This window comes from Phalacrocorax carbo, chromosome 6 (assembly GCF_963921805.1).
Source record: "Phalacrocorax carbo chromosome 6, bPhaCar2.1, whole genome shotgun sequence".
Taxonomy (NCBI): domain Eukaryota; kingdom Metazoa; phylum Chordata; class Aves; order Suliformes; family Phalacrocoracidae; genus Phalacrocorax; species Phalacrocorax carbo.
Genome location: NC_087518.1, coordinates 31,646,485 through 31,672,076, shown reverse-complemented (window position 1 = coordinate 31,672,076; position 25,592 = coordinate 31,646,485). Strand labels below are relative to the sequence as shown.

Genomic DNA, 25,592 nt, shown 5'->3' with positions numbered 1-25,592 from the left:
GGTGTTAGAGCAATTTGTTCCTAGCCCTTTGCAAAACACAGTGATTAAGTGCATCGTGCCCCATCCTGGAGGGCTCTCCCCTCTGCAGGCACCAAGCAGGTACTGCTGCCCTGCAGAGATGTCTGCTGTGGGCAGGGAGTGCTGAGCTCTGTTCCGTGGGTGCTGCTGCCTTCTGGCCATGCCCTCCAGATTTCCACGTCTCTCTGTGTCTGTCTGCAGGAAGTGAAGTTTGGAGAGATGTGTCCAGGTTTCTTGCAGTAAACTGGGGAGGAAGTGTACCTGATGGGTAGGAACTGGGTCTCCTGGATAGCTTTGCTGCAGGTTAGCTTTAGGAGAAGCTGCTGACAGCCTAATTTTCAGATTTATGGAGCATTAAGAACTCCCATTGAGTCTGTAACCAAGTGATGAATGTGTCTATGCTTCATTTTTCTCAGGTATAAAATGGGAGAAATGGCATTTCTGTCACTGGCTAGTTGGGATGTTAATGCAATGATTATTAATAAAGCTCTCTGATGACCTCTGGAGCAGCAATTCCCAAGCCAGGGTGACAGTTCCTAGCAGGGGTTGCTGTGCTTCTGAACAAACTAACAGACCCAGTGGAAATTAGGTGGCAGCAACAGGCTCAGAAAAGGAAGCAGAAGTCATTTTCCTAATGAGTCACCGGCAGTCAGGAGCAGAGCCTGGGAGGCAACTGTCACTTCCCCCGGACTTCTCTCCCACACGTCACTCTGCATGGAAGAATTCAGTCTCCCTGCATGGTGATCCATGCGGAGCGTCCTTAATGATTTCTGCAGCTGTGCTGCCGCTGGGCGTCACAGCTGCAACTGCCTGTTGCACAGGTAAATGGAGCTGCAGTCATAAAAGTCACAGATTCAGGGCTTATAATAAGTAGGATTTATGTACCCAGAAGAGCAGAACCTATATGGCTATTAAGGTTCATTCATCTATAGACAGTACTTGTCTGCCCCCTCCTTTAATGTCAGGGTTAATGCGTCATCCCTCCTCACACAGGATCAGAACTGGCACTTTGCTGTTCGGGCCATGGTCAGTGAGTGGCTTGGGAGGCTGGAAAATACAGAAAGTAACAGCAGATTCCTACTGCTAGTCTTCCAAAATGTACATGTGTCAGAAATAGCAGTTCCATTGTATAAAGTAATCACTAAGGGCTATAGCTGGAGACAACTTATCCCAGAGTAACTGATTTGCTTTCAGCCTAAGTTTCAGGCCAGTCAGGGACAGGTTGTGCTTACTGACTGGGTAGGTGCTTGGCTTGCTGTGCTCCACATACCTTTGAAAGCAGAGAGGCATAATATCTCCTTTAAGACAAGATACAAGGGTAATACCCAGATTAAGCAAGGAAAGACAAACAATCCTTTGGGGGCAGGTTTGAACCTGAACGGGACCCTAGGAAGAGTGTGCTACATGAGTATGAAGGCATCCCCATGCCAGGACTCTCCCCTCTCTCCTGAACACAGCACAAGTTGTGCTTCAATATGGGATCCCAGTCCTGAGGCGGTGCCAAGCATCTGTCGTGCTGCTGGCTGGAGGAGACAAAGGAAAACCACTTACAGCTGATCTATCCTGTTTCACTCTTGTACCCCTGCCACTGAGTCTAATAACAGCACTGTCAATACTTGGATTGTAGTAAATTTCTTCTTAGAGCTCATTTCGTACTCACAGAGACTTGAAGATAACTGATGCACCACTGCTCCAGCTGCAGTGAACTTTTAAAACATTTTATCCATGTCCTTTATCATGGTACAATGCACAGGCATCTCTGGGAAGTAGCACATAATCTTCCCTTAGGCTGCAGACATTGACCTTGGAACAGGTAATGTAAGGTAACCCCAGGAAAGAAATGTCTCAAGAAGCCAGAGGCTGTTCAGTATTCATCAGGGCGGTGAAGAGAAGGTCTTTGCGTTGAGGGTCTCCAAGAGCTTGTAATGATATCCTGAAGCTCAGGTATTAGGGAGTCAGTCCTTCAGTGCTGAAGGTGCTGGGTGCCACACACACTGTCAGGCCTGTGGGTGGAGGTGTTGTTGTGAAGGCCAGTTACATATAGGCATAAGTGGGCATATATTTGATCTTTAACAGCTTTTACCAGTGTCATTTTTCCTCCCTGGAGCACAGTCAGTAATGGCATCAAAGAGTAGAAAGACTTTCCAACGATCAGCCAATATTTCAGTATGCATAAAGCATGTAGATATTGCCAATACTACTGCCAGTACTACTGCTTACTACTACTTTGTTCTTCCTTTGGAAACCTAGAAGTCCATTGCAGATACCCATCCATAAAGCTTTTGATCCCTCTGGAAGACAAGGAAACAATGCTTTCCTTTTTCCTAGCAAAAGGGAATATGAAGCACAGAGACATCAACAGCCAGGCTCAAAGAAAGGTATTTAGGCACTTCTCTTTTGCTCCTACTGAAAGCAGGGGGAATTGATGTGTTTCAATGTCTTTATGGAATTAGTCCTGAGAACTGCCAGTCAGAAGGCTATTTATAGAATGCAATGGCTAAAAGAAACCGCAAATCAAAACACCAAAAAGAACCCCCAAAACTATAAAAAGGAAACTTCATAACAGCAACAGAGTTGAATCATGGGAGTGACTACAATGGCACATGTCAGCTCGTAAGGGTAAGACCTGGATCTCAGAAAGAAGCTGGGTTTGAATTTCCTAGCTTGCACCAGTCCACTGATTGACATTTACACACTAACATTCCTCAGAGAGACAGTTTGGGTTTTCTTGACTGTCTTTGGGGTTTTTTTCAACATTGGGGGTAAAGACACAGGAAAATACCCAATGGTATTCAAATACAGCTGAGAGGGGAGGTCAGGAAGAGCACTCCTCAGCTCTTCATGTGCAGCAGCATCTCCGGAGTAAATCAAGAACTGTGTTTCACTGTGCTCCCTTTGAGACATTTGTGATGCAGCGTCCCTGCCACCCTGCTGCATGCCAGAGAGGTCTCTTGACCAACACTGCCTACCTGAAGCCACCTCTTTTTCTCTCAGACCAGTTTTACCAGCTCTCATACTGGTTTTACAACCCACTGAAGGCTCATTCTGCTGTCTGTACTGGGAGGAGTGTTGCAGAGCTGATCTCTTTGGGCGTTTTCCCATACCTGGGTTTAGGATTACCATCCTCGGGGAATGCCCTGGAGTTTCACCAGCTGCTTCTTTAACCCTGGATAGGTAAAGCTGACTGCAGACAATACAGTTACTCAACACAAAGCATACGTGTCTATAGGTTGTTGGAAGAGAAATGAAAGGCAACTCTCCTCAGAGTTCTGGCAGAGCTGAGAAGTTGGCAAGCATGGTATTTCACAAACCCTTCAGTTTGGCTTGCAAAAGTCTGGGTCTGGGGGCAACATTTCCCTTAACACCCCAAACATCTTTGGGGCATCATTCGTTAATGGCTTGTTCATTAACTTATGCAGGAGGCAGTCTGCCCTTGCTTCTGTAAAATCATGGGCTACTTTAGGGAAATGGGAACACCGCGTGGGCCTGGTTGGTGGGATTCCCACCTGGCCAGGCAGCGAAGAGCGGGCTCAAGCCCGGCAAAACCGGGTAACTCATTACTGGACGCCTTTCTGTGGGGCTGGACAACCTGCGACACTTGGGGTAAAGCTCAGCAGGCGCAGAGTTGCTCTGGGGGGGCAAGGTGGTAACTGCAGGTGAGAGCACCCTGTGAAAGGCAGATCTGCCCTGCCCCTCACGGGACACCCTCTGCGGCGCTGAGAGGCGGGTGGCCAGCGACGGTCTCTGAGGGAGAGAGCGCGGCAGCCCTCCTCCCCACAGTTGCCGCACTCTCTGATGGAGGTGCCGTGTCGGGGGGGGAACGTCTCCTCGCTTACAGCAACAGCGGGGTTCGCCCGTCACCCAGGCCCGGCGGCACCACCGAGCGCCCGCCCTGAGGCAGCGCGTCGGCACCGCCCGAGCGGCAGAGCCCCGCCCAGGCCGCCCCGGGGGCGCCGGGCCCGGCCCCGCGCCGCGCATGCGCGGCGGGCTGTCCGCCTGTCAATAAAGCTTGAACAAGCGCCGGGCCGGGGACGCGCGGGCGGGGGTTTTTTCTTTTTCTTTTTTTTTTTTTTTTTTTTGGTTGAACGAACTTTATTGTTCCTGGGGCGCCGCGCGCGCGCGGAGGGGATGCGCTGAGGCCGCTCCGCCGTCGGCCCCGCTCCCCCCGGCCCGGCCTCGGCATGTCGGGCAGCCGCCCGCCGCCGCACCCCGCCGCGCCGCCCGCCGCCACCCCGGCCTCCTCCTCTTCCTCCTCCTCCTCCTCCTCTTCTTCGGCGGCCATGGCGCCGGGCTCGTCCTCCTCAGGCGGCGCGGCGGCGCGGCCTGTGCTGGTGGCGGCCGCCGTGTCGGGCTCGGGCGCAGGGCTAGCCCGGCTGGCGGCGGCGGCGCGGCCCGGCAGCGGCGGCGGTGGCTCCTCTGCGGGAGGCGGCGGTAGCGGCGCGGGCGGCGGCGGCAGCAGCAGGAAGAGGCCGCTGCTCACCCCGCTCTGCAACGGGCTCATCAACTCATACGAGGACAAGAGCAACGACTTCGTTTGGTGAGCGCGATATATCGCGATAACCGCTACCCCGCTGAGGGAAGCCGGAGCGCCGCCATGCCGGTGGGGAGCCCGGGGGGTGTAAAATACCGGCGGGCGGACGGAGCAGCCGGCAGCGGCACCTCAGGGGCTCTCTGAGGGGGAAGAGGCGTTTGCGCGACTAATGGCTCTCGAGAAATTACGGCTTTGGGGTTTCTCCCCCCTCCCCCTTGTACCTATATGCTTGCTTTTTGGCCCTGCGTAGCAGCGTTGCTTTCACCCTCTCTGTTTTTAAGCAAAATCAGGTTATTCCCGGCATGTTCCTCCTTGGGTATGCTCTGGAGCAGTCCAGCTTACTGGAAAGGACCCGCAGCTCTCATGACGTGTTGACATCACAAGCAGATGTCCTGTTTTCCTGGGCAGCATAGCCTCAGCAGAGGCTGGAGGGGCTCTGGCCTCCTGTGGGTGAGATGGCCCCTCGGGACCTTTGGCGCTGCCCCGCTCTGACCTCTGGAAGACGAGCCACTGGAGGATTTTGTGGCCCTTCAGATGGGGATCTGAGGAGTCTCGTGGTGGTTGATAGATCCAGCCAAGCCAGTGCAGCTTTGCCTCCCTTGCTGGGAAGGGCTGGCTAGTTTGAAAGAGCAATAAGGTTTGTGTCAGTCTGGCACCTGAAACCAGATGAGTGGAGAATTTTAGTGATGATGGGATAAAGATTTTTCTTGAAGCTGTACAGATGCTGTCCTTCTAATGTTCGGCCAAAGCTGCAGCTTGTAGCTGGAAATATACTTCTAGCAGAAGTGGTAGACCAAGGCCCGCTGCAATGTGTGGTTTGAGAACTGCTGGTAATTTGCAGTTTTAAAGAGAGCCCATTGCTAATGGGTTTCAAGCTTCCTAACATAAGGAGTACGTTTGATTTTTATAGCTGGTTGGATGTACTGAAATGTGAGAACAGAAAGTAGGGCGAACTGTTTGCATCTGAGAGAGACAAACAGGAGGTACTGGAAAGAAGCTTGAGTTGTAGGGAAGTCATGTATCAGAAAGAAATAGTAAAAAAAAAAGAGGAAGAGAAATGGGGCATAGCTCCCAAGATGACTTTGTCTGACAGCTCTGACTTATAGCTGAGGGTTGGATGTTTGGCATCTCGACAGGGCAAGCATTGCCTCAAAAACTGTAGACTTGATTTTACAGCTCTGTAAACTGTCTAGCAGAGCAGATAGGAAATATCCTTGCTACTGAAGTAAGAACCTGAAGCTGCTAAAAAGTTAGTGGCAGAAAAAACAGTAGGTACTTCTTACTAGTAATAAAGAATAATAATAAAAAATTACTGCTTATTACTTAAGTAGTCATTTGCTTAGTAGCAGAATTGGGATGAGAGCACAGCTGTAATCAGCTGATGTCCTGCTCTGGTTGAAGGCTCTAGGCAATGTTAGGTGGATTTAAGGGCATTTGGTGTGGGAGATGGCTGTGTTGCTGTTGGTCATGGGGGATAACTTGATTGCAAATGCCTGTGACCCTTTGTTCCCTCTGCAGTTACACTCTGGCAGTAGTGGTCTGTGACCATTGCTCCCTGTCCCTTTCTAGTCAGCTGTCATTTCCCATTTTGCTGTCTGTCATAGGTGTTTGAAGGGAAATTACACTTGTAAGAAGTTTGTAGGCCAGTTGAAGTATTTCAAGGCAGTTCAAAAAGCTGAGTTTCTTGGTTCTTTTTTTTTTTTCTGCAGGTAAGGACTGTGCATGCTTCAAGGAGAACATGTAATTAGCTGTTTCTCCTCATTGAGGAGCGCTGCTGGCTGAAAAAGTGAGAAGAAAAAATTGAGTAATTTTTTAATTAATTGGGGCAAAATACCTTTTTTGTCCCCCTTTGCTTGATGTTTATAAGAGCCACGTTGGACATATTGAAGTGCAGGTCAGAAGCTTTAAGAGCATACAGTGATTAGAGTTAACTGACCTGGATTCTTCACTGCTGTGTATTTCAGTGGGCTTGTTCCTGCTTATATTGAGACTAGCTTCAAATTATAGTATTCCTCTTTTTTTTTTTTTGAGATAGCAATGCAGTTATGTAGTATAGAAATAAACTCAAATGGGCAGCTCTGGAATTCTGAGCAATGTCCAAGAAGACAGGGGTGTGTGTGTGTGGTTTAAATAATTGATTTAAATAAGCTTTCGATATCTCAGTCTGAGAAGCAGAAGTTTTCCGTATGCTGGTTTCTTTCCATAAGGACACTGTCAAGATATCACAAGGTGCAGGGAACATCTGATACTTTTTCTCAACGTGGGCTGTGGGTTGGTAGCTGTTAGCTACAGCTGTAAACTCAGTGGTAGATTCTGCCTGTACCAGACTGAAGGTGGGAAAGAGTAAAGAAGTTTGGATGAGTCTCAAAAAGTAAGGTGCAGTGGAGGTCCTGTAAATAGTGTTAAGGTGTACAACCTCCCTGCCTGAGTTCTGAAAGTGCTATCTCAGAGATATGTGACCTAGGCTTTAATGTAAACATTAGCATACGTTGCTAATCTGGGTTGTGAAATGTTTAGCAAGCGTGCTCTCAGGAGTTTGCAAGTGTATACCATTTGTGGTATATATCAGCTTCTGCCTGGAAATGTGTAACTCTAGCCAGGAAGGCAAGTAGGCCTGACTTACTGGACAACTTTATTATAAAAGGGGAAACTTTGTTTCTCTTAGTGCAGGATGTAGAATTTAAAAGTAGAGTTTGTGCTGCTCCTGCAGCCAGGCCTCTTCCCAGTTGCCTGGAGTGTACCTGAGAGGGAATCCTCTAATCAGAGGATTTTCTCTTGTCTGGCAGTGTAATTGCTTACAGTTCTCCTAGGCCTTACATTAACACACACACACACCCCCCAGTTAGTGGTTGACTAAACCTCTTCAAAACCAGTTACTATCTGCTTTGTCCCCTGGATGGAGGGGATCTTACTGTAGGCTGTGTCTTCAGTGGCTGTTTCATACCAGTGCTTGTTTCTGAGCTCTGGCATAAATAAGTACTGAAGATGGGATGTTGCATACTGACCTGGAGAGGTACACCCAACAAACTCAGGTGTGAGAAGTGTTGTGTGCCACACTTGAAGGTGGACTTGCAAGTTCATGGGTGTATTTTTTTAAAAACAGTTCTTTCCTCAGGTGGATACCTGTTAATGCCAGGCATGGGCTGAGTGTAGCTGTTGGTGTGTTTATGATCTGACAAACCTCTTTAGTAAGGAATACTGCAGATTAACCCCGGAGGTCACAAACTAAAACACAGCGAGCTGTTTACATACCATGTACAATGATGGTTTTATAATCTGTTCTTACATTGAAGCTTCATATTAAATATATGGTAATGGCAAGTGATCTTTTAACCTGGCCAACTTCTGAGTGAAGGACAGAGCCTGCAGCAAGTTCTGCTCTCTGCTTAGACCAAAGAGGAGCAGAATAGGAGGGGAAAACTGTAATGGGTCTTGTTTGCTGTGGAGCAGAAGGAAATTTGAAACATTTTTAAATGCTATAGTGACCCCTTCAGCCAGGTGTTTGGGTAGCAGAAGGGTGACAGTAGCACTCTTGAGAGGTGCCTTGAAAACAGCTGGCAAAACTTAGAGGCATGAACTTGGTTAAAATTATTATACAAAATATTTGAGATCTAACCATAGAGGAAGAATGGTAAACCTTTGCAGTGCTGGATAAAAAAACCTGTTTAGTAAATCAAGCATCAGGATCTGGTAAAGAGCAGTGAAATCTTTGGCTTGCTGAAGTAACTTGCATCCTTTTTACTTGGCTCTGCTGCTTAAGACAAATAGAGAATAAGAGCTATTTCATGTAGAGAGGCCTTGATTTCACCATACCTGTGCTTCTCAATTCTGGTGTACTATAAGCCATAGTGTGCCTCAAGTCCCCATCACTCCACTACTTTCTTGACCTTCCCTCTGTGCTAGATTAACTTAAAACAAGTGGTGCATAGCAACTTTCATGTGTTACAGCCAGCAAGTCTTCAGTAAGTATTAAAAGACATCAATCATGTTTCCACTTGTAAATCAGTGAGCATTTCAGGGGAAACAGTTCTTAATGGAAACTTCAGGCTCTGTTAACGATGACCCTGGCACTGAATGGCTACGTTTGCTGGCTCTGATTGCTTTTTCTCAACTATTTTGGCTCTGTCGCTTCTCCAGTCAAGCTGGTATGAAGAAGAATAAGTTTGGGAACTGTGGTCATGGGTGACTACTGTTTTAGGAGGTAATCTTCATCTTTTTAGCTCTAACTTGTGATGTCCTATTGCAGTCAGAGGAGCATTATAGCCTTGTTGATTGCTGCACTTTTTGGAGGCAGGGCATTAGGAGTGTGCTTCAAAAAACACATCTGGCCCTGTGGGGAATAGCAGTTTTTAAGCATGATACAGAGACTGGGACTATGTTATACAGCATGGCTAGAAGAAGGTGAAGTTCAGCTGTTCATCACCAGTGGGAAGAAACCAGCCTTAGACACTCATATGACCATAAGTCTTTTAGCTGGCCTTTAAAAAAAGGAAGTTATAGAATGCAAAGATGCCTAATTCTCCTTTTATTAATCCGCCCTTGTTGGCTAAGATTGGTCATAATTTATTCTGACTAAACAATGCCTTTGAAACTAAGTAACTTCTAACTCAGAAACAGTGACTTTAAGTCCTGAAGTTGGTGCTACTCAAGGCAAATGATGTGCAGAGAAGGGTCTGTCAGGGTGGAAGGAGGACAGGTGTGTGATAATTATTTTGGAAGCTTTTGAGGAACAGAATTGGTGCCTCAGTTCGTTCAGGGTGTAGCATTCTGGTTTGATTTGTTTTCCTTTATGTTATGTTTATACAGATGATTTGGTGGAATATTTAAGACAATCTGGTTTGCATGTGAGGTTGGACAGACCTTTCACAGCATCCATGGTTTATACTTTAGTCATTTGGAGGGGGCTTGCATTGGCAGGGACCACAGCTTCCCCTCTATGGGCTTACAAAAAGTGTTTATTTAAGACATGTTTACTCCTTTCTGTTTCTAAATGCCTAATAGGGTAACAAATGTTAGTATCATCTAAAATGGGTAACAGAAAGGGGGAATGACTTGGGTGGAGTGGTAACCAGGGGAGAAATTGAGGTGCTCCTGTCTTCTACTTGGCCAAACATTGCTTATTTCAGTCTAAGATTTGTGGTTTTGATCTCAGATTCAAAAAGACTTGTGCTTTTCAAAAGTTGTTAACAGTTTATTAACAGCTCATTCTGTGGGAGCTGCCTTGTTGGCAGAAGGTGGGAGGAGGCTGTTTCTGAAGAAAACAAATGCTGGTGAAAACCTCTCTGAACAGAGGTTGGTGTGGACTTGTGGGGTTGTGAGGAGAGCATTTGGATCTCTTGAAAGCAAGGTGAAGCTTGTGACACAGCTGATACATGTGTTACATGCAGAACTGCCATTGCTGTTCAGTGTCACTGGATAGTTGGCCAAGACCTGAAGATGAGTATGTGACAGCATATCTTACCAGCTTTCAGGGATAGCAGCTGTAGGAGTCACTAGAATTAAGATGTATTTCTTTCACTTGTGTTTCATTTTCCTTTCAAACCTGTTGCAGTCGCTTGATAATGAGACAGATTTCTTCCACTACCCATCTCACTGAATTTCTGTTTCTTGTCATGCTCAGGTTCTTGTGGAGCACCACTTGCTTGCACATCCTTCTTTTCAGCTCCTAGCATGGTCTTTGGTGATCCCTTCCAGAGAGCTGGTTGTGCTTTCGTCACTAACTACTCTTGGAAAAAACTAAAGCCCTTGTTCCTGTTTGCATTCCCCCGTCTTCCTTTTGAACAGTCCCATATTCTACCTTTCCTTTTCCTTTGTAACACCATGTTTGACTGTTGGTTCCCTCTTTTGGTTGCACTATACTTTCATTGTGCTCTTCAGCAGCCAGTTTGCTCCCTGGCAGCACTCCGCAGGTACACTCTCTCGTGGCACCTTCTTTCTCCTCCTGCTTATTCTTGTTCTCATGTCATCATTACTATTTCTGTTCTGCGATGCCTCTTTGCATCTTTTTTTAAAATTATGAATAACTATTGACTGAAAAAATAAAGGATAACCTAATTTCAGTGTCATTTGTAAATACTTTGTCTGTTCATGTAAAAAAACTATTACATTCAGCTTGAGACCTTGTACAGATGGTTAGGGTTAGGAGTTCCTTCAACAAGCAAGGCTTCAGAAGGTACTCTGGCTCTGAGGGGTTTGCAACTGTTGAAAGATTGAAGAGTGACCATTTACCTGGTTTCTAATTGTAGCACACTGCAGTATCATTCTGAGTTCAAAGAGCTGTTGATTGCCCTTTGATCTTTATACTGCCTGGTTGCTGTTGTACTTGCCTGTCCTCTTTCATTTTACAAATAGAGAATGTTACCTAAGTGTGAATAGGTGGCTGCTTTGAATTAATAATTTCTGTCCCTTTTTAAGATAAAAAGGCATCTTTGAATTTTTTTTTGCTCTTGTTTTGTTTTCAGCCCCATCTGTTTTGATATGATTGAAGAAGCCTACATGACAAAATGTGGACACAGCTTCTGGTAAGATTTTTTTGTATTGCATAAAATGTCCAGTGTGTGAGGACTGATATTGCTGTGAATTCCTTTCCTTCTGAATTTTTGTTACTTTTCCATCTTCTGTCCCTGCACTGAAGGAAGAGGTTGAAATAAAATTTTAAAAGATGGGTACCAATTAGATTTTAAAAAGTCGCCTTAGTGTTTAAAACAAAAAATGTTGTGCCACCATATTTCCTCTGTAAAGAAATAAAGTGGTTATAAACTGCCAGTAGCATCCAGTACCCAGAGTCAGAATGGTTCATCAATTTATCTCTGTTGGAAATGGAAGGTGTCTGTTACCACCTGAAGCACTGGGTCCCACCTCTGTAGAGGTCATGGGAGTGAGTGTTGGTGTTGGGAGGTCCTTTTTGCCTTTGTGCAAGACCATGTACAGTTTGAAGTGGCTTGCACATTGTCTATTGCAATTCTCTTAAACTCTTTGAGAGGTTATGCATCAGGTTTGTTTCTGTTGCATTGAATTGGCCCAAGGTCCACTTATTTTTCAGTGTGTTATCTCTGGCTGTCACAAGGAGCAAATGTTTTGTTGAGAAGTACAGGAACCATCCAGGGGCAGATATGGAACTATCTGCTGCTCCTGCTCTCATCTAGGGATTGGAATAAATGTTGAACCATGATGTTTAGTGTCCTGTGTACATTACACTCTTAGTGTCTGTTAACTAGAAATAAATTGCTTACCTTTTACAAGAAGTAATACTTTAGTAGCATAAAGCATGTCCTGAAGCAGCAGATTCAGTTAACCTTCAGAAATATTTTGACCTGCAACAGGCAAGATAACAGCTGTTTTGTGTGCCCTCTATGGTAACACTTTATCCCTGTGATTGTAACTTTTAAAAGACCAAATGAGAAGCATTCAAATATCTTTATTTAGAAAGAGCAGAGGAATGTTGTCACATGATGTCTTTACCAGCAGTCAACATGAAGCTAGGTTCTCAGTGAGATGCTAAAGTGCATCGTGTAGTTAGTCTGTCCCTCAAATAGCTAACAGCTCAATGGAGAGCACCTCTGAAGTAACTTCTGAGAACAACAGCCATTGGTGGGGGGGAATGTGAGAAGGTGGTGAAGGTGTTTCTTCTGTGCTCAACTACCCAAAACGCGCAACAGCTTTTAATGTTGCTTGATAAGTATTTGGCTAATCCAGAAGAGTTGCTTGTCAATAATGCAGTCTGTTAGCTCTACTGTGGAAGAGGGGTATAAATTTGAGATGGAAGTGTGGCTGAAGTATCCAAATTCCCACAGTCCTCAGGGAAATAAGAGTGAAGTACTTAAATACCTTTTGTAATCCTTGCCAAGAAACTTTGCTGTCTTTCTGCTGTAGCATGCTCTGAGTTAATATTGGAACATTTTGACTCCACTGTAGGATCCTGGCAATGCAACTGTTAGCTGGCAACACAGAGTACACATTATCTAAGGTTGATGTTATTTACCTTGTGCTTATGTTTTGTTCTTTCCTGTTTGCTCATTTGTTTTTGTTTCTTGCTTTTCATGTTTTTGAACAGCTATAAATGTATTCACCAGAGCTTGGAGGACAATAACAGATGTCCCAAATGCAACTATGTTGTGGACAACATAGATCATCTTTATCCCAATTTCTTAGGTGAGCTCTAGGCTTGCTTGCAGAAAAAACATCTTAGTTGTTAAGGAAGGCAGGCACTTGTAAATTGGTCCTATAAATAACCGGCTTCTGGATATTGAAAATAAAATCCAAACATCCGTCCTTTGGTCAACTGTGACTTTTTTATAAAAGTGGTTAGTAGTGTAAATTATTAATACTCCACTGCCCGCAGCAGTTCTGTATACTGAGTTATAGCTGTGAGACTGACTTGCTACTAAGAAAAGCAAAACAAATATTTTTCTGATGGCAAGAGATTTGAATTGCTTTCTTTACTTTTGTTTTCTTGCACTGTTGTCCATCTAATAATTAAGAACGTGCCCTGCTTACAAAGCACTGAAGGGGGGAGGCTGAATTACATATTGTACTATTTAGGCTACTGTCCATGTGATGTATGTATGTGTAAATTACATACAGAGAAAATATTCAGACGCATACCTACGTGCAGTCCTAGTTGATTGCTGCTTAAACAGAGGAGGGAAATGTTCCTAACTGGAAATAGAGTTTGAAACTTTGTTATGGGGAGAAAAGATCAAAGAAAACACATTGCAGTGTGAAATATCAAAATCTTGATTTTATGTGCTGGGAGATCCGTTTAATAGTAAATAGATTAAAAGCCACAGTAGCCGTGGAATGCTTCAGACATGGGCATCCTGATTTAGACCCAAGCATGTTGTGCTGAAGGTGGTGCTGAGGGAGGTCTTGGCCTAACAAATCCTCCATAGAGTATTGCTTCCATATATCTACATTCAAGGGTTTCAGATCTGTATTGGGGTGGGGGGAAAGAACAGACATGAGGAAGGGGAGGAGCTTGTATATGTGTGTGTGAAGGGTTGAGGTTATCTTTCTCTCTCTGCTCCATTCACTGAATTGGTATGAAATAAAACTGTAGGAAAAATTGTCTTTAAAAGTGCACATAGTGATTAAAGGAAACAATTGTTCTACTTGGCTGCACTTGTTTTCAGCCTGTAGTAAATCAGTTAATATCTCCTTCATGTTCTTCTGTGACATATTTCTGCCTTGGAGTTGAAAAACTTTGTCAAAGAACCATGGGTGCTTAAAAAAAGGAACTGAAGCGATTTGGGGAACATGTAGGCATTGTATTTGTCCATGACTTAGAAAATACTTATATCCTTTACAAAATAATATAAAGGAATAGAGGAAAAAAGAGACATATAATGTTTTAATTACTGATAAACTTACTGTTGTGGAATTAATAACTAAAGTAAAAATACTGAGGTAGAATTTTTTTCATACTTTTTAATGATCTTTAAATCCAACTCTGACATCCTATTTATTTATGTTTTTAGTCAATGAACTTATTCTTAAACAGAAGCAAAGATCTGAGGAGAAAAGACTCAAACTGGACCATTCAGTGAGTAGCACCGTATGTTCAAACTTTTTTACTTTATTTATTTAATTGTTCTGTACAGCAATTGTCATAATGTGGCTTAATTTAGAAGAAATTATGCTGTTGAGCTGATGCTTTAACTTGTGATCATACCAATATCAGTGGCACTGGATCCCTTCAACCTTGTTAACTCTCATTCTTCCTGCCAGCAATATACATGTAGAGGCAAGCTGTGTTAGCGTAGCTAAGTGTCATATGATGTATTGAATATAACCTGAGAAACTACCCGTGGAAGCACACTTGTTCATAAAGGTAATAATTTTCATTCAGTGTCGGAAATTACAGCTATGATGGGAGTAGTGGATGATTAGAAGCGCCACGGGCTTGTCTGATCATGGATGAGAAGCTGTGCTCTACAGGGAAATTGGAGGAAGGCTAATACCAACCACAAGAGGGAGAAGGATGTGTTTGGAGTACTGGTGTTCTGGCTCTGATCCCAGATAAAACTGCCTGGATATCTTCTAGACTTGCTTCATGTCACGGAATGAGAGCATGATCTGTGTTCTCAGTTCATGAAAACCCCTGTACAGCAGCAGTGGATGCTTTTGTACATTAAGATCAAAAAGAATATATGACGTTAACCAGGAAACTTGTATTTTTGTCTTGTTATGTCTGGCTTCCTTCCTTGGCTTCTGTAATTCATAATAAGGTTGCAAAGTAATATTAAAAATCACGGTGCCCCTGGTTTTGTCAGTTAGAAAAGCTCTCTATTGAAGTGTTATTAATTTAGGGTCTGTGTTGCAGCAACCAGTGCTTTCAGCAGCTGCATGCTTTAGAAAAGCACGCTTTAAGGATTCATTGGTTTATTCACAGTAAGTTGGGGGTTTTTTTTGCATTCCATATAAAGTATGCATAAACCATATCCAGTTTAAAATGCACACAATTAACGTGAAGTCATGTACATCCAAACTTTTTGCAGATTGGTTCTATTCTTTCACATAGTGCACCTTTTAAAAACTGTGCCGGTAGATGCTTCTGTGTTAGGGTAGATTTCTACTTACTGGTAGCTACCTGACTTCATGCTCAAAGCAGTGCTGTGTCTATCTTTTGGCAGCAAATAAAAAATATCAACATATCTAAAAAGAGAAACCTTGCTGTTATACCAGCTCCTTAATGTGCCAGTTCTCCTCTATTATTACTTCTGGTATTAAGAGAAGTCATTAAAGACACATTGCAGTGAATGCACTGTTTCTTGGCCATGGATTTCTCTCATTAAGAAATCATGTTAAGGCATCTTTGAAGCTTTGAGTAGTTTAGCAGTAGTACATTTAACTAGTACATCAGTATGATAAAGTTTGTCTCAAATCTTGTTGACTTACTTGAATTATTTTTTTTCTAGTTGCTCCAGGCTAAAATTTGGTTTTGCCTATGTGTTTTCTACAAGTTCTTTTGAGAGTTTTGTGAAAAGTAAAAAGTGGTGTGTTCTATAGGGATGCTACATATTTTATTTTCCTTAATCTAATAAGTACAAATAGACTACAAACTCTTAGGAAATGTCTGATTTAGACTGGATGGCATTTCCAGTTATTGCAAATTTAAATATCTTGATCTGGTGTCAAGCTTTTTATAGGGCAGGATATTTTAATCCAGCTTTGTTTCTTGGAAGGCCTAAAGACCTTTCAGCTGTTCCCATTGGTTCCTGAGACTTTTAAATGTAAGGCTATATTAGCATTAACCTATTAATCAGTTTTTTCTGTGCTGAAAGATACTTTTTTTTACTTCTTACTGACAATGAGAAGCAAACAGCCTGTAGGGAAGAATGGACTGCATGGTAGCATGCTGGCTCTCTGAGGAGTCCTCCTCAGCTGACAGGTTGAATGAGAAGGTCACCCTGATGAGCTCCATCTTCTTTCCTGCTCTCACGTTTCCCATGAAAAGACTTTTAAAAGGAGTAGAGTGGGAGGTGAGAATAGAAAAAATGAGCTGATACTACTTTATTCCATTTGAATGTAGCATGAGGGCTTTACCTATTGGTTAAAAATTAAACGATGTTGCCACTCAACAGTATTTCAGATAGATGAAATCCAAGTAAGCTTGGATAAACGTGTTTTTTTCTCTCCTTAAAAATATGTTCTCAAACTAGGACACAAATCATAAAATTGTGGCAATGAAATAATCTCTTCCTAGCAGCAGCAGCTGTGCTCTCATAAAGCGCAAATATCTTCCAAATAAGATAAGCAGTTACACAGTAGGACAGAAGAGCTATATCCTGTACATGTGGGTGAATTGGGAATTCTGATTCCTGAAAGTTGTCTTGAAATCTTTACAAAGGCATGAAATATTGCAGTGTTGCTCTTAGTATCTGTTGCTGGATATAGCCCTGGATGACTTGAACTCAATTGTCTTTCCAACATCTCTTGTTCTCCTTCTAGAATGGCCATAGGTGGCAGATAATTCAAGACTTGTTGGGAACTGATCAAGACAATCTTGACTTGGCCAATGTCAACCTGATGCTGGAGCTGCTGGTGCAAAAGAAGAAGCAGTTGGAAGCAGTGAGAAGTTTCTCTTGTATTACTTGAATGAACACTGTCTAGTTAGCAGTTTTTTTTCTTTTCACGCTTTTATCTTCTTGAAGTAGGATTTTATTGCTAAATTAATTACTTTTGCATTTTGGTTGCCACTGTTGCCAAGGGATGGTGAGGACCAGCAATGGCTTTTAGTCCTGGCACCTTTTGTGTGGGAGCGATCCCTGGATGTTTTCAGTTTTGGAGCTGGGCTCTGGTGAAAATGAGAGACACACAGTGTTGGGACTGCTGGGAAGCTAGGCAAGAATTTTCTCTTGCATTTTGATGTTGAAAGGTTGGCCATCTGGCTGACCTTTGTAGCAAACTAACATTTCAACTGCGATGCCCATAACATGCTTATAGTGTTGCTGCTGGCAGGCTTGTGTACACAAGCTGGGAAAATGGAAAAGCATAAGAGAAAGTGGCTAGCAGAACAGAGAAATGCATATGAAGATGTTTGTGAATTGACTGTTGCACAAGCAAAGAGCAGACCTTCCTTGGTAACAAACATGAAGTCCAGAACATAGGTTAAGGAAAAAACTTGGTGGACATGTGAAAAAGATCACACCTTTTAGTTTCTACTGGAACTGGTACACCCTGAATGACTGCCATCCATGAAGACTTTTTTAGCATTTAATGCTTGAAATAAAAGTTCAGATGTCTTGTTTGAGTTTGGTTTGAAGATTTATACAATATAAAGCAAGCTGTTCCTATGATTTAACCGAAATATAGTTCGTTTGGGATAGTTCTCATGTATTTGGTCATTCCATGCTGTTGGTCTCAAGTGACCATTTTGCATTTGTGAAAGCAAGACCTTCTAAATTAAAATGGATTACAAAATTTGGCCTAGTAAACTTGGGTAGGAGGGTGTATTTCAGTGGTGCTTTAAAACAGGTGAGGAAAAGTTGTATTGGGAATAGCTTAGCTTATTCACTCTTGCAGAATCAACATTTTCACAGCTTGTAGTTCTGATGGAAGGAAGGTAACCCAAAAATATATTTACTGACTACTAGCAAAACTGTTGTTACCTTATTGTGTAGGGATTTATGTACATTTATTGTGGTTCAGTGAAGATATGCTGGGAATATGGTTTCTAAGTTCAGAGTAAAACCTCTATTTCCTCAAGCCTTTTTGTGTCACTTTTGACAAATCTGAAACAAAGGCACAGGATTGAGTGTATGGGTGCTTCTGAGCAAGAATCTTTAAAAGATACTAAGCCTTAAACCCACACATCTGACACTTAAAGAACAACTTCAAAAAGTTTTTTTCTTTACAGTTTTACTTGCTTCACTTTTATTATCACAGGGTTGAGAGGAAGAAAATCTCAGAAAAGTAGTAGTCTTGCATTCTAATCTCTCTACTTCTCCTGTCCCATCTGCCTTTAATGGATTCTGTGTGCTCCTGTGTTGTGATCCCTTTTGAGTGTGTGTTCACAGTCCTTTAATATATATTTCGGTAGGTTGTGAAAATAAGTCTCAGAATGCTGGGATACCATTAGGACTATATTAATGCTGGAATACAGGTTTTATTTTTCTTTCCTCTTGTGCTTCTCTTATCTTGCTCTGTCAAGTTTTTGGCCAATTTGTGTGAAAATATTAAGGTGGTAGTTGAGGTAAATGACCTCACAGAAAGATTGGAAAGGGATCACAGAATGGTAGGGGTTGGAAGGACCTCTGGAGATAATCTTGTCCAACCCCCCCTGCTTAAGCAGGCACATCTAGAGCAGGGGGCACAGGAACGTGTCCAGGTGGGTTTTGAAGGTCTCCAGGGAAGGAGACTCCACAACCCCTCTGGGCAGCCTGTTCCACTGCTCTGTCACCCTCACAGGAAAGAAGTTTTTTCTCATATTGAGCTGGAACTTCCTGTGTTCCAACTTGTGCCCATTGCCCCTTGTCCTGTCGTTGGGCACCACTGAAAAGAGTCCAGTCCCATCCTCTTGACACCTGCCCTTCAGATATTTGTAAGTATTGATGAGATCCCCCCCTTAGTCTTCTCTTCTCCAGGCTGAACAAACCCAAGTGTCTCAGCCTTTCCTCACAATGGAAATGCTCCAGCCCCCTGATCATCTTGGTAGTTCTCCACTGGACTTGCACAAGCAGTTTCCTGTCCTTTTTAAACTGGGGGCCCCAAAACTGGATGCAGTACTCCAAATGTGGCCTCATAGGGCAGAGTAGGGGGGAAGGATAACCTCTCTCGATCTGCTGGTCACACTCTGTTTAATGCGGCCCAGGATACCGTCGGCCTTCTTGGCCACAAGGGCACACTGTTGGCTGGTGGTCAGCTTGCTGTCCACCAGCACTCCTGGGTCCTTCTCAACAGAGCCACTTTCCAGTAGGTCAGCCCCCAGCCTGTACTGGTGCATGGGGTTGTTCCTCCCCAGGTGCAGGACCTTGCACTTGCTCTCGTTGAATTTCATGAGGTTCCCCTCAGCCCAGCTCTCCAGCCTGTCCAGGTCTCACTGGATGGCAGCACAGCCTTCTGGTGTATCAGCCATTCCTCCCAGCTTGGTATCATCAGCGAACCTGCTGAGGGTACACTCTGTCCCTTCACCCAGTTCATGGAATGTTTTGGTTTCATCACTGACTTTGTTGTCTTCCACCTTGGAGAGAAATCTCCAGCAGTACTATCTGTACATAGTAAACACAAATGTTCATTTTAGAGAGGTGGGGCTCCTTTATATACTCCATGTTTTAGTGTGTTTATCATGAAGTGGATGCTAATCATCTTCCAGGGTAGAAGATGAGTCTGTGAGGAACCTCTATTCCAAAAACAATTTCAGATGCACTAGTCAAACTGAAAAGCATTTCAACTTACTAATAAGTCTTCAGTAATGCACAAACAAGAGCTGTTACAATGATTTCTGCCTTCATGTAAAAACTTGTCATGAGCCAAACAATACCTTTAAAACCAGTAAGGCAAAGTAAATCTACCATTTTTAAAACTGCCATAATAAGCTGTTTTCTCTTCCTCACCTCTAAATAAAAGCTGTTTCTATACTAAGTGTGAATTTCCATGTATAAAAGAATGTTTGTTTCTCTTATTGTATACGGATGGGTTATACTTCCTTATTTACTGTGTTACAGGAGTCCCATGCTGCCCAATTGCAGATCCTTATGGAATTCCTCAAAGTTGCCAGGAGAAACAAACGAGAGGTAACTTGCTTTGTTTCAGTGGGTGAGGTGTCTGCTGCTTTTTACCAGTTCACTTCTATTTAAGTGATGTGTTAGCCTGGTATTATCTCTGCAAAGAAAAAGGCAAAGTGTGTTTGGGGAAGTCTCAGGCAGAGGACACGTGGGTTTCAAGGAACATTTATCTCTTTACATGTGACAGCTTCAATTTTTAATCACTTGCCTTTTTGTCTCACACTGGTGAAGCATGTGGGAAGAAGGGATCTTGGGGATAGAGACTCCTCACAGTAAATTTACATCAAATTCTTGAAACAAGATTTTTCCGTGATAGGAGAACTGAAGGATGGGGGAGGAGTGAAATTGTCACTCTCAGATTTTTTTTTTCTTTTGGTGTATCAAACACCATGACTAATGCTGTGTGATAAAAGAACAAATATTCTGTGCACTTTCCTTATTTGTGTCAAGGAGAGAAGGTTCCATAGTTAAATACATGGTCTTTCATGGTTTGGGACTTATCATTTATAATGTCATGCAACGCCAATGCAAAATCCTACTGCCAGAAATACCCCAGAAACCTAGAAAAATAATCTTCAAAACAGCAAAAGGACAAGCTTTCTTGGAGGTCATGGTTTTTGATGAAGGATATGAAGAACACAAGACCCAACAGTGTGACTAAAGTAAAACTTGAACCACATAAAGGCAATGTGTGTAAGAAGCGTTGGTTATGGAGTCATCCCAAAGTAGTTGTTCAGAGTCTGTCCACCAACAGATATCCATAGCCTTCTGACCAGAATCAACAAGGGTAATGGAAAGGAGGTAACCAAAGGGGAAAACTGAGTCCAAGATCAAGTTGCGTTTATAGAGTATGAGACCTGCTAGGCTAGGCATAGTATCCCACGAGAAGTAGTGAAAATACTCTTTATTAGGATACCTGAATGTCAAAGGAAAATGTGAGAGCCAAGGTATTCTCTAGTGTACTAGACACATCAGTGAAAACAAAATGGCATGGTTCCACTTCCAGTTCTGTTTAGTATGAAGCATACTAGTTGTTTGACCCTTCAGGGTTGGAAATAGTGGCAAAATATGTATTACTGTTATCTTCTGCTTAAACAGCAAAGGCACAAGCATTGCTCAAAAACATTGAGGTACCTTTTAGCTTTCATTTTTTAAACGCCAGTAGAAGTTATCTTAAGGTGACTTAGTCTACAAACACCTCTTAAATCTTCAGAATACCTTCTTTCAATTCATAATATTTAGTATGATGCAGAGAATTTCAGGAGCTTGACTCATCTTCACTGCAGAACTAATGCAGCCTCTGGCCATTGTCCACTGGCACTTATTAAGCAGCTTTCATGAGGATTTGGTGCAGGTTGAGGGACCAGTAATATATTGGGGAAGTTTCCAGTAACTCTGCCTTTGTCTAGCAGGTGAATTGAGAAGTAGGTGCTTCAGGAGGCTCATACACAGCTTAGCTGGGGTGCTCTTCCTTGAGTAATCCTGTGGTGATTCAAGTGCAGGGTGTTTGGGGCAGTACCACAAAGTCAGCGATGACTTTGCTTAGTCCTTCTCAGGTTGAAACTGAGTCAGAACAACTCTCACAGAAGGAGGGGCTGTTGATACCTACTTTAGTTTGCATGTGTTGAGTGGGAAGGATGAAGGGAAAGGAAACTGCACAGCTTCTCTTTTTTTTAACATACCATAGCGCAGTGTTCCACTGCTGGCTATGGTGTTCAGCACCTGGGAAACCTTTTCCATTGCATCTGCCCTTGGCTTTAGTAATAACATGCAAAGAAAGCCTTTCTTATTTTAAAGGCTAAAGAAACTTAATTTTGTCTGAATATGGCCTTGGGAACATCCTGAAGCCTGTTGGGACACACAACTTCTTTCAGATCCTCTCTGTCCCTGCTTATGAGTTCCCTCTGCCAAGTCTTCCTCTGACGTTATTTCTTACCCCTCTTTATATTCAAACATGAAATGCAGGCCATCACATCTCAAGACTTGTGTGGGCCTGCCTGTTCTGTCCTTGCCATAGTGGTTAGTGTCTGGCCTTGCCATTTATTTTGAGGGTATACTGGGCTTGTGTGGCAAGGTCTTGGTAGCAGGGGGGCTACAAGAGTGGCTTATGTGAGAAGCTGCTAGATGTTTCCCCCATGTCTGACAGAGCCAGTGCCAGCTGACTCCAAGATGGACCCACTGCTAGCCAAGGCCAAGCCCATCAGCAATAGTGGTAGTGCCTCTGGGATAGCGTAGTTAAGAAGGGAAACAAACAAAACAAAAAAACAAACAAAACTGCAGAACTGTAGCTGAATAGAGGAGTGGGAACATATGAGAGAAACAACCCTGCAGACACCAAGGTCAATGAAGAAGGAGGAAGGGGAGGATGTACTCCAGGTGCTGGAACACAGATTCCCCTGCAGTCTGTGGTGAAGACCATGGTGAGGCAGGCTTTCCCCCTGAAGTCCATGGAGGTTAACAGTGGTGCAGATATCCATCTGCAGCCCGTGGAGGACCCTGGGCCAGATCAGGTGGATGCCCAAAGGAGGCTGTGACCATGTGAGAAGCCTGTGCTGGAGCAGGCACCTGGCAGAACCTGTGGACCTGTGGGGGGAGGAGCCCATGCTGGAGCAGGTTTGCTGGCAGTATTTGTGACCCCATGGGGTACCCATGCTGGAGCAGTCTGTTCCTGAAGGACTGCAGCCTTTAGAAGGGACCCATGATGGAGAAGTTCATGAAGAGCTTCAGCCTGTGAGAGGACCCACGTTGGAGAATTTTGGAGGACTGTCTCCTGTGGGAGGGATCCCACGCTGGAGCAGGGGAAGGGTGTGACGAGTCTTCCCGCTGAGAAGGAAGGAGTGGCAGAAACAGCATGTGATGAACTGACTATAACCTCTATTCTTCATCCCTCTGTGCCACTGGTGGGGAGGTGGTAGGGAAATTGGGAGTGAAGTTAAGCCTGGTGAGAAGGGAGGGGTGGGGGGAAGGTGTTTTTAAGATTTGGGTTTTTTTCTCATTATCCTACTCTGGTAAGACATTAAACTAATTTCCCCAAGTTGAGTCTGTTTTGCCCATGATGGTGATTGGTGAATGATCTCTCCCTGTCCTAATCTCGACCCATGAGTCTTTTGTTATATTTTCTCTTCTGTCCAGCTGAGGACGGAGAGTGATAGAGCAGCTTTGGCGGGCACCTGGCATACAACCAGGGTCAACCCACCACAGAGGGAAATGAGAACTTGTCATACTTGCTGTTAGCAATCTTTCTTTTCACTTGATAAGAAAAATGAGAACCAGTCGGGGGAAGCGTGGAAAATAGAGCCCAGTCAGTAAGATAGTTTTAGAAGGATATCAAAATATGTCTTTGGGAGTCAAAGTATACTCATAGAGTAAATTAAGCCTGTTGGGACTTACTAGAAAGGAGGCATCAAAGTCCTCCCTGTAGCTAGTAGTTTGTGACATGTACTCCTTTCTGGAGGGAGTTTCCTGTGTGGATAATAGAGGAGCTACTGTTTGGGAAAGGGCATGGGTTATGCTGGTGGTGAAGATGTATCCAGGCTGCAGAAAGCCCGAGATGCTAGTTTGGAAGCTGAAAAGTGTGATTTAAGTGGTGACATGAATAATGCAGTAAAGCAGAGGAAGGTTATCAGAGCTTCAAAGTTTACTGTAGTTTCTTTTGATGCAGTAATAGGTGCTGTTTAAGAAATAAGAACAGAACTCACAGAACACTTGTGAACCCTGGAACACTTCTATGACATGTATTGCACATAGCCATGAATCATAGGAGCAGGCTTTATTATGGGGAGGAACAGGACCTTTTTTCCTTTCATAATTCAAACCTGGTTCTATTAAAGATGAGTGCAGAGTAATTACAATTTCACTCAGTAAGCCATAGCTGCAATATAAAGTTCTTAAAAGCTGCTTTTGTGTGTGGCTGAGTGCCTGATTAGAATTTTTGGCTTAAATGTTTAAAGGAATGTAAAATTGCTTGGTAACTTTGTTTCCTAATACGCCTCTCTGAATATTTATTGCATGATTTTATTAACAGGCTTTACTTATTACATACTGCAAGCTCTTACATAGAGAGTGGGTGCTTTGTTAGCTAATATGAATATTGCCTTAGAGTTGGCATAGCTGTATAATATTTCCTAACACGTTCAGAGCATATAGTTATCTACCTGTAATCCTCCATGCTTACTTGACTCATAAGTTTTGTGGGTTTTTTCTCCTGCCTTCATGAAATGGTGACTTCTGAGCTTGTTGGAGGGGGTTTATATCTAGAACAAAACTCTATCTTTATAGGCTTGTACTTAAGAATTCAGAATATTGCTGTAGTCAAGTATTTTGACAAATGCCTCTTGCACTTTCATCATTTTTCGAGAAGATAAATGTGAGGTTCAGCACCTGCAGAAGTTTCTATTAGAAATCCTGTTCTGACATATTCATAACTTTCAGAAACATTGATCTTTCAAGTGAAATTTACTGCATGTTTTTTGCATGAAGGTATTTGCAAGTCCTTTTCTTTTAAACTTATATATTTTCCTTTCTTTTTGACCTATGGCAATGTGGCAGAAAACCCAAATCCTTGGCAACAGTACTAGAAAAAAATTTCTTAATTAAAAAAAAAAATTGAAAACAAATGTCTAAAGCTTAAATATTCTTTCAACAAAACAATAGTTTCGGAGGGGAGAAATGTATCGATTGTCCACAATAGTTGGCTGTCTCTAATGCAAACTTATCACGGCTGTGTACCTTTCCATATGTGTGCACAGTTAATTGAATGCACACTCTCAATTTTTTTTTTTTTGATCCAGCAGTCTCTTCTTTTGAAATCAAGGATACAAGGAGTCTGGAAGGTCAAGTTTAATAATGAAGTACTTGGGGGTTTTTTTATTCCTATTTTCAAGGGAAACCAAATGCAATAACCTGTGGCTCTTTAAAATGCATATTTTCATGCCAGAGTTTTAATGCCGTTAGCTTAGCTGTGTTGCATAAATACTTTTGCAAGTTTCACTTTGTTTACTTTTACATGATCACATGCTCTACATCTTGAACACTTTGCGAGAGTGTTGATAATACCAGTAATACAAAAAATTCTCCTGTTTTATATTCATCACTTTAAAAAGGGGTCTTACTAATTGCCTTGACAGGATTTGAATGTTACCAGGTGAAGTTAGATACCACAATATATGCTATATAACTTGTCCTAAAACATTGTTGGCTCAGCTACCTGATGGGAGAGTGTTTGCTGTTGCTCTAAAGTAGCACCATTGCTTACTGAAGGAGAATACTGAGCTTAATGATTAGTATCACAAATCGTTCTACAACATACAGGCGATATTCCCTAGATGCATTCATGTTTCTCTCGGCAGCTGTCACTTCATTTTTATGTTTTGTGGGCTTTTTCTTTCTAATAATGTCACATTAATTCTCATGTCTAACAAATGAGACCTCTTTCGTGTCTGCTAATGCCCAGGGGCTATTTTCAGCTGGTAAACATCCTAGGACAGAGCAGTAATCCTGAAATGTCTCAGGTTTGCATCACTGACTGCCTGCTCAGCATTTCAGAATCATCATAATTCTTTTCAGTCTCAAATGCGTGTATCTATCCAGCTGTCTTTACTTACTCCATATTGTGAGCGTGTTAAATACTAAAAATAAGAGGAGTTATTAGTTATTGTGGGATAAGTGCAGGGAATTATAAGCGTGAATTCTCCAGGGATGTCATTACCTTGTGTTAATCACTTCACCTGTCAAGTTTTATTGTTCTGCGCATACACACAGGGATGAACTAATGAGTAAGCAAGAGGAGGTGACAGAACTAGAAATCAGTCATGCTCTTA

The 25,592-nt window shown here is 43.0% G+C and overlaps 1 protein-coding gene across 5 annotated transcripts in view; it reads left to right on the top strand.

The window, feature by feature from the left end:
* The first annotated feature begins 4,006 nt into the window (after positions 1–4,006).
* COP1 (COP1 E3 ubiquitin ligase) overlaps positions 4,007–25,592 on the top strand; it is a 131,145-nt gene continuing 109,559 nt past the window's right edge. Inside the window, exons 1-6 of one of the 5 annotated variants that reach the window (XR_010373388.1) lie at positions 4,007–4,555; positions 11,011–11,070; positions 12,603–12,700; positions 14,026–14,090; positions 16,499–16,618; positions 19,714–19,782. Coding sequence is in view for 1 of the 5 variants with exons in the window: in XM_064454445.1 (XP_064310515.1) it covers positions 4,200–4,555; positions 11,011–11,070; positions 12,603–12,700; positions 14,026–14,102; positions 16,499–16,618; positions 19,714–19,782 (780 nt within the window). In the remaining 4 variants the exon portion in view is untranslated. Of the gene's footprint in view, positions 4,556–11,010; positions 11,071–12,602; positions 12,701–14,025; positions 14,103–16,498; positions 16,619–19,713; positions 19,783–25,592 lie in introns of all 5 variants that reach the window. The other 4 variants (XR_010373387.1, XR_010373386.1, XR_010373385.1 and 1 more) reach the window with 4 other exon arrangements.